The following is a 9576-nucleotide window of genomic DNA, read 5'->3' on the forward strand; positions in this document are numbered from 1 at the left end:
CTGACTTGGGTACTGGCCACCCAAATGCTAAAAGATTTGGTAAAAGAGAGGGAGGTGAAGGGATCTCAGAATTTCAGGGTTCCCGTGCAAGATTCAAAGAGCTTCAAAGAAGGATCTGAGGATAACACTTTTGGACTAGAATACACTGTAGAGCATTTGAAATGTGATGGCTCTGCTCCCTCATTTCAATCACTGGCACCCAGAAACCTCAACTTTTCTTTCCTTTGCTCTCAAAACCTGACCAAGTGATGAGAAGAAATGTAGCGAAAAGACCCTAGGGCTCTGTGAGTCAGGTGGGGTCTGGTCCTAGAGAATCTAGGCTTCAGTGGTTTCCTGAGCCCACAGAAAGAGATTCAGGTGAAGGACCCAGGTGATGCTGGTCAGGGCCATGAAGGTCTATGGAGACTCTCACGACTCTGACACTGCCTGCATGGGATCTTACCTCTTAGTGCCTGCACTGTGCCAGATTCTCATCCTCTGATGTCTTTTGACTGCTCTCTTCTACTTTTTTCCCCCATGTCCACGAGGATCTGGGCCACCACAATTTCATGGTCACTACAGCCAAGGCTGTCACTGGTCTTCATGTCCCTGACAAGGTCTTCCTCATTTGGGAGTACCAGATCCAGGTGAGCAGAAGACTGGGTGGCCCATTTTGAAACTTGTACACACACAAGATGCCTTCTAACCTGGTATGTGTCCCATAGAGACCGTCCATATATCTGAGCTGCCCTTACATCACACAAGGCATCCTCCACTTCTCATCTTCCCTCTGGGTCTCTCCTAGAGATGCTGTATCTACCATAAACCCCCTGGGGCCTGTCCTTCTCCACATCAGCTCTCATTCCACTGCTGTCACAGCTCTGTCATGACACATGGGGCTCTGCTCTCCATGACCCAAGCTGTGGCCTTTGGTTCCCATTTCATCTACATCACCTCGGATGTGATACCAGGGCCCTAGGTTGACTTGTCCCTTGGAAACCTGGTACCCTGGTACATGGTATCCCTTGTGTAGAAATGCTTTGCTTCCCAGCAGAGTCGTGGTGGAGGGGATGGCAGGTGATAACATAAGGATGAGTGAGGTTCCCAAAATGAGATCAAAAGCTGCTATCCTCAAGGTCAGAGAAAAACAGGCCTGGGCTGTGCAGCCCTGGCAGGAGAGGGGTTTGCTGTCCCAGGTGACTCAGCAACATGCGGGCAGTGACAGAGGTGAAGCTGATCTCCAAGAAGGACAAGCTGCTGCTGCTGCTGCTGAGAAAGGCCACAGGGGAGAAAAGTCCATGATCCAATGACACTGAGGCGATCATGTTGGAGGAAACCTGGGCAGAGAGCAGCTCTGCATACAAGAACCTAGGGGTCCCACAGGACATTAAATTCAGCATTAGCCAGCAGTGCATCCTCACAGCAAAGACCAACAGACTGCTGGGCTGCATCAGGAAAAGCACTGCTGGCAGATACAGGGAGGCGACACTTCACCTCTATTCAGCACTGCTGAGACCACAGCTGGAGTGCTGAGTCTGTTGATGGGGTGGCAGATATGAGGAGAAAAACTTATCAAAGTAGTTGCAGATAAGCAGGCACTTCTTTATTGACAGTGCTTGAGAACACAGAGGATCGCTCCTCTAATTGTGCTCCAAAATCCATACATTTTCACAGCTCAGTTATACATCTTTAACAAAGTGATTTCACAAGATTATACAAGTATGCCTAAAATGTCCGCTTTTTAATTTGCCCTTTACCACGATTGGTTCCCCATTATCACATTATCCCATACAAGGTATTAATCTACTATAAAGCCCACCTCCACCTAATTTCTTGGCATGCAAAAGCGAGAAAAGTTAAGTTATTACCTAACCTTTGCCTTATCACATATATCCTAGGTTTGGTATGTACCTAAGAGACCACAGAACCAGGGGTACAGCTTCTCCTCTTGTACCCGGAATACCATCAACATTCTTTTACCATCCCAGATGCTCCTCTCTCCTGCGGCACTCCCTGGTACATACCTTCTAAGCACTCATGCACATATGTTCTCAACTTTAACTTTGCAGTTTAAATGAATATCTACTATAACTACCTTTACTACTTTAATCAATAAAACTGTTCTTTTCGCTACAACAAGTCCAGTGTTCAGCTTCCCAGTACAAGAAAGTTGTTGACCTAGTAAAGCAAGACCAGAAAAGGGCCACTAAGCTGGTTTAGGAACTGGAGCATCTTGCATAGGAGGAATAGCTGAAAGATGTGGGACTGTTCAGTCTGGAGAAGAAAAGGCTCAGAGTGATCATATTATGCATACAAAATTCTTCTACCGAGACCTTTCCAGCAAAGCCCAGTACCTTCCCAGTGCTCTCCACCTATCCCTGTCTTCTCAACCACCCAGCACTGTAGAGCAGCCCAGTCAGGGCTGGTCTCACCACAGTGTCCACCACAAGGTGCTGCAGAGCTTTGGGTATTCCGGCCATGGCCCCAACCCTCTGAGGGGCACAGCAGCTCCTGGTGGGCAGACAGGGATGTCAGCATCCCCATCAGCCCCAGGGATGGTGCTTCCCCAAGCCCATGAGAACACAGAGGCAAGAAACTGCCTCTCCTGAATTCATATTGTAGGTGATCCCCAACCCTGACTGAATTTGCCCCCTCCTCTGCTCCCACCATGAATTTGCCCCCTCCTCTGCCCCCACCAGCCCCACTCCTCAGGACACGACAGTGCTGGCCCTGGGGTTCCTCACGCAGCTCCTGCATCTCTCCAGTCTCCCCTTCCTGTGCCTGCTGGGTCCCCACTCAGTCCCATGGCACTGCAGAGTCCTTGTTCTGGATATGCTGATTCAGTGCTTTACTTTTGGTGGACTTTGGTGGGGTGTTTCACCTTCTGAATTCGTTCCAAATCCACGGCATGTGGTGAGTCTAAATCCTCTTCTCTCCTCACCCCTCCAAATGCATTTCCGAGAGTCTTATGTATGAGATCAGTTCTGTCATATGTGAAGAAACCTGAGGACATAATGAGGAGCTCATTGACCACCTTCCCTGCCACTAGACACAAAGAAGAGCGCTTTTAATTCCAGAACTTTCAGCCCAGTGGAACCCAATAGGAGCTAAAACCCCAAAACCACTTAAAACAAAAGGAGAAAATAATCTTTTGAAGACTAATTCAATGGACATTCCATTGGCAGCAACTTTGGAGGAGGAGCCCAACCTTCAGGCACTGAACCTGAAGGACCTCCTTTTAGTGATGAGTTGCTATCTGACAGGTCACACTGAGAGTATTGTGCAAGAGTCAGACACAAAAATGTCAAGCCTCAAGACAAGTCGTATAAATACAGAAAACTATCTATAAGCTGGATTATCACAAGAGGAAAAAGGAGACTTTTGGTCTAAGATGAACTTTCATCTATAATGTACAGAATATGGGAGGTGATTTACTATTGGTGAAACAGCATCCATTGGGCCAGTTTCCACAGGGCATCCTTGAGTTCCTGGTTCCTCATGCTGTAGATGAGGGGATTCACTGCTGGATTCATTGCTGGAAGCATCACTGAGTAGGGAACTGCCACCAGTGGATCTAGATATGAGGAGGAGGGCTTCAGGTGGGCAAACACTGCAGTGCTGACAAACAGGGAGACCACGGCCAGGTGAGGGAGGTGGTGGAAATGGCTTTGTGCTGGTCTGCACTGGGCAGGAGATGAAACAGAACTCCTACCAGGAATGACATGGAGGAGAACATTTGGTGCACTGGGTGTGACTGGGATAGAGTTAATTTTCTCCATAGCACCCCATGTAGTGCATGCAGTGGGTGGGGTGTTCAGCAAGGAGTTGTTCTCAGGTGCCAATGATTGAATTCTCTGATGAGCATCCATGACACTGCTGTGTGCCACCACCTTGCACACTTTAGCTGTTCACAAGTTTTTTCCTCCCTTTAGCACTTTCATGAGATCAACTTTGGAAGAAGACATAAACCTTCAGGCCCTGCGCTGAGAAGATCCTTTTCGATGGTGGAAATGCTGCTATGGAGGTTATCTCTGATGAAGTACACTTGGACCCCAGAGTCACACAAGGGCTAAGAAAGAGAGTGTGTAAGGGGAAAGAGAGCAGCTTTGGACAGACCAGGACCTGGTGCTCCCTGGCAGTGCTGCTGTGCCAGGACTGCTTTTCCTCTCTCCCACTGCACCAAGGTACCTCACCTGCAGCTTTACAAAGGACTCAGAGAAGGACATTAAGTCATAAAGTCACTACAGGATCCTTTATTTTGTTTGAATGCAGAGCACGGCTCCTCATTTACACAGTCATTGGGTCACAAAAAAAAGAGATGGAAAGTGAAAGAGAAGTGGGATGAATAAGGACACCTTTTGTGCACACCATTATTATAACAAAGAAAATGAAAAAGCAAACACACCAGAGCAACGCTGAGCCTATAATGAGTTACATGAAGAGTACAATGAGATATACAGACGAGAAACAGTTTATTGCTGATTAAAATGATCCATTCACAAGTTTCTTTAGGGTATCATTGATCTCCTTGTTCCTCAAGCTGTAGATGAGGGGGTTCACTGCTGGAGGCACCACTGAGTACAGCAATGACACCACCAGATTTAGAACTGGAAAGGAGATGAAGGGGGGCTTCAGGTAAGTAAATATGCCAGTGCTGACAGACAAGGAGACCACGGCCAGGTGAGGGAGGCACGTGGAAAAGGCTTTGTGCCGACCCTGCTCAGAGGGGATCCTCAGCACGACCTTGAAGATCTGTACATAGGACAGCACAATGAACACAAAACAGCCAGTTACTAAACAGATGCTGACCACAAGAAGCCCAACTTCCCTGAGGTAGGAGTGTGAACAGGAGACATTGAGGATCTGGGGGATTTCACAGAAGAACTGGTCCAGGACATTGCCTTGGCAGAGGGGTAGTGAAAATGTATTGGCAGTGTGCAGAAGAGAAAAGAAGAAACCACTGCCCCAGGCAGCTGCTGCCATGTGGACACAAGCTCTGCTGCCCAGGAGGGTCCCATAGTGCAGGGGTTTGCAGATGGCAACATAGCAGTCTTAGGTCATGACAGTGAGAAGATAATACTCTGATATAACAAAAGAGACAAACAGAAAGACCTGGGCAGTACAGCCCATGTAGGAGATCTCCCCGGTGTCCCAGAGAGAATTGGTCATGGCTTTGGGGACAGTGGTGGAGATGGTTCCCAGGTCAAGAAGAGAGAGGCTGAGGAGGAAGAAGTACATGGGGGTGTGGAGGCGGTGGACACAGGCTATGGCAGTGATGATGAGGCCATTTCCCAGGAGGGCAGCCAGGGAGATGGCCAGGAAGAGCCAGAAGTGCAAGAGCTGCAGCTCCCGTGTGTCTGCAAATGTCAGGAGAATAAATGTGGTGATGGAGCTGTCATTGGACATCTCCTTCCTTGGGTCACAGTGGCCTAGCTATGAGGAATGGGCAGTGAGAAGTGAGGAACAACTTATCTATGCAAAAGCTATCGTATTCCTCTCTCTTTTTATCTCTCTCTCTCTCTCTGTCACACACACACAGATACAACTGTCTTTCCATTCAGACCTTCTACAGCTCCTTCACTTGAGCTCTCTCTGGGGCCAGTTTTGGGTGCAATGGGCACCACGGCTAAGGGACTGTTCTATGCAGGAGTCTGTCCTGCTGTGCACAAGGAAGCAAAGAGGAACCAGGAGTGATCTCTGATTAAATCCACTCATTAAAGAACTTTTCAGGAAGCAGCCTGGACCTCACAGATTGCTGAATAGAGACAGTCCTTAACTCGGTGAAGTGGACTTGACTGTGGCAGGGAATGGTATGGAACAAGGGGTGGAATGTTATGGTTTAAGGGTTACCAGCCTGAAAAGGAAGGACAGGTGGTGTCTGTAGGACCCTGAAGGGTCACAGATCAGTGCTGTTCCCTCCCCTTTCCGGCCACAGTCTATAAGAAAACGAGGTTTTTGCAGGCTTTTCCTGGCTTTCCTGGGCTGCTTCCTGTCGCATCTCAGGATGGCTGGGCCTAGCTCCACGTGCTCAGCATCATCCACCACCACCCGCTCCCGGCACCACTGCGGTCCCTGGTGACAGTCACAGCAGTCGCAGCAGCCACGAGGCACTCCTCGGACATTTCTACTTGGGACTACTGGGATCAGGTTTTGTATATAATTATCCTTTGTCCCTTATTAATTCCCTTTTCCTTTCTCCTGTTGTTTTCATTAAACTTGTTACAGTCTTAACTTCCAACCTTGTGCGGAGCAATTTTATTATTATTATTATTATTCTCTGTATTCCCTTCTCTACCCCTGGGAGGGGTAGGGACAATAGAGACAAAAATCCAGCTGTCTCTCTCTCTGACCCTTAAACGAAGACACCAGTGCTGAGTACAGTGGGACAACCACATCTCTAGTCCTGCTGACCACACTATTCCTGATGCAGGCCAGGATGTCATTGGCCTTATTGGCCACCAATGCACACTGCTGGCTCATGTTCAGCCGATCAACAACTCCAGGTCCCTTTGTGCTGGGCAGCTCTCCAGTCACTTCTCCCCAAACCTGTAGCGCTGCATGGAGTTGTTGTGACCCAAGTGCAGGACTCAGCACTTGGCCTTTTTGAACCTCATACTTGATCTCAGCCCATCCATCTGACTTGTCCAAGTCCCTCAAAAGAGCCTTCCTACCCTCAAGCAGTTCAACACTCCCATCTAATTTGGTGTTGTCTGCAAACTTACTGAGGGAGCACTCAATCGCCTCTTCCAGGTCACTGATAAAGGTATTAAACAGGACTGGCCCCAAAACTGAGCCGTGGAGAAAGCCACTTGTGGCTGGGCACCAGCTGGGTTGAACTCCCTTTGGCACCCCAGGGCATGGCCATCCAGTGTTTGCCCATCAAAGCCTTGGGAAAGTAGTTTGTTCATGAGAATGCTGTGAGTCACAGTATCAGAGGCTTTACTGAAGTCCTGGTAAACAATACCCACAGGGTGTTTTCCCTCATTCACCAAGTGGCTCACCTTGTCACGGAAGCAGACAAGGTTCGTTAAGCAGGACCTGCCCTTCATGAGCCCATGTTGGCTGCACCTGATCATCTCGTTGTCCAGTAAATGGTGTGTAATGGCACTAAAGATGATTTATTCTATGACCTTCCCCAGCATCAAGTTCAGACTGGCAGGTCTGAAGTTCCCCTTCTTCCACCTCTTCCTGCAGATGGGCATTACATTTCCTCATCTCCAGTCCAATGGGACCTCAACACAAGAGGGACATGGATCTGTTGGAGTGGGTCCAGAGGAGGGCCACAAAAATGATCCGAGTGCTGGAGCACCTCTCCTGTGAAGACAGGCTGAGAGGGTTGCGATTGACCAGCCTGGAGAAGAGAAGGCTGTGGGGAGACCTTTTAGCGACCTTCCAGTACCTGAAGGGGGCATTCAAGAAAGCTGGAGTGGGACTGTTTACAACAAGAAAAGAATATGGAGAATTGCAGGGAACTACAGGTAAAGAAATAAAATGATGTGTTTAACAGAGTTGCAACATAATGTGGAAAATTAGAACAGCCATCATCTCAAAAACTCCAAAAGAGAGTACAAAACAAGAAATGCATGACCACCAGGGAAAGGATTAAAAGTGTAGAGTGTTCTTTTGTGGAGATATTAGGATAGTAAATAATAAGAGCTTGGGCAGGGGGATCCACAGTGGAACCAATGGATGTGGTCAGGCATTCTTTGGGGCACCAGCAAAGCAATTCTGATGTGAATAACTTGTGGGGCAAAGGAGAACCTCAGTGCTTTTCTGGAATTTGAGAAGATGAAGGGGAAGGAAGAATCATTCAGGCTAGAACAGATTTCAGGTCTGTAATGACCAAATTTCTTCTCAAAGCCGGTCCAGATAAGATGACTCAGGGCTTTACCGAAACACGTCCTGGCCACTTCCCAGCACAGAACCAGACCACGCTCTAAGAGGAACAACTTCCAGCAGTTGTATTTCTTCAAAAAGTTCAAAATTGTTCAAAAGTTTCTCCCTATATGTAGCCTTAAAAATCTCTTGTTTCAGCCCAGTGCCTCTTGCCCCTGTGTTTGGTACCATTGTTTAAGGCTGGCTCAGTCTTCCTGTGAACTGTCTAAGGTTTCTACATGTTTCCCCTGGCGCCCCTAAAGACCACATCTTCTCCCAGCTGATCAAGCCCAGGTCTCTAAGCCTCTTCCCACAGTACAAGTTTTCCAGCCCTGATCACCTTGGTAGTACTTCACTGAACTGGATCCAGATTTTCAAGGCCTCTCTGGCTTTGTGCTGTTTCAAAACCTGGGAAATGTCCTGGATATGTTGTAAGACATGCTGCCTTTCAAGTTCAGACTGAGTTTTGTTCTGAGTTACTGCTATGCTTGGAGGATGCTGTCAGTGAGGACCAGCTGTACCAAGCTCTGCCACCAGGCTTTGGCAATGATACTCTCAGTGTCAAAACTCTGTCTCCAACATCAATGGCTCCACATTATCCTGTCTGTGCCCCTGGCTGAGAGCAAAGCTGCACATTTGTCACTAAAGCTCTCATGCCGTGGCATCTCAAGCAAGTTTGTTCTTGACATATTGAATCCTGGTGCCAAGCACTCAGACCCCACGTGTGCAAAGGCTTTGATTCAAAGCAGAGACATGGCGTGGACAAAAGAATTCTGAATGTCTTTGTATTCCTTGGACTACTAAACCAAAACAAAATGTTTGAATTCAATGAACCGAAAACATTCCATCAACTTTGAGAAATTATGTCCTCTCTTCTCATGTTCTTGTCCTAAGGATAGGAGAAGAAGAGCTGATTCTAAAGCTCAACTTTTTTTCTAATGGAAGATATTTCACTGCTAGAAAAAGTGTCTCACCCCAGCTGAAGGAGGGGACATCAGCCATTACATCAGCCTTCAGCTGGCCCTGTGCTGCTGAGCTGGGCTGGGCTCCTGGGACACAGGGAGCTTATGGCAAGCGGGCAGCACTGCAGAGAGACAGCTCTGCACAGGAGTAGGGCTGGAGGCACTGCCTGCAGGCAGCGAGGGGACAGGAGTGAGGCAGAGAGAAGTTAAAGGCAGTCTATGGTGTGAGGACAGAAGAGAGATCACCTGTGGAAAAAAACTCACAGCTTTTGACATGGTAAGTTTCTGGCTGGAGGGCAGTGCAGCTGCAGTTCTGGAAAAATCTCATAAAGCTTGTTCTTCCCCAAAACTATGAGATCTTTCCGAGTTCTCTCAGAGTTTCTCTAGCATAGAGAAGAACAACATGCTCCAGAGCAGGGTTTCCCTACTGCACCATCAGAGGGACAGGGCATGATAGAGGTGTGCACATGGGTGTGCATCCAGGGGTGCCGGGGCTGTCCCTCAGAGCAGGGGCCCTGCACCCCAGGGGCTGTGTGCTGGGGCAGGGACTCTGCCGCCTGCCAGGGTCAGCACTCAGCCTGCCCAGGGAGCTCCCCATTGCAAGGTGGGGAGAAGGTGTGGGTGGAAGGAGCGACCATTGGCAGGACAGGGTCCTTCTGACGTGTAGAGTGTGTTGTGTGTGTCAGGGCTGCTCACAGTGGCATCTTACTTGTGGGCAGTTCCAAGGGGACTTTCAAGTAGATTTTCCTTAAAGGTAAGT

At 48.5% G+C, this 9576-nt stretch overlaps 1 protein-coding gene across 1 annotated transcript; it reads right to left on the reverse strand.

The window, feature by feature from the left end:
- Nucleotides 1–4461: 4461 nt before the first annotated feature.
- Nucleotides 4462–5385, reverse strand: LOC104533864 (olfactory receptor 14A16-like). The gene is given in 1 exon segment (XM_010194057.1): nt 4462–5385. A coding segment is annotated over 1 exon segment (924 nt).
- Nucleotides 5386–9576: the final 4191 nt, after the last annotated feature.

Source organism: Mesitornis unicolor, unplaced genomic scaffold, assembly GCF_000695765.1.
Source record: "Mesitornis unicolor isolate BGI_N332 unplaced genomic scaffold, ASM69576v1 scaffold3510, whole genome shotgun sequence".
NCBI lineage: Eukaryota > Metazoa > Chordata > Aves > Mesitornithiformes > Mesitornithidae > Mesitornis > Mesitornis unicolor.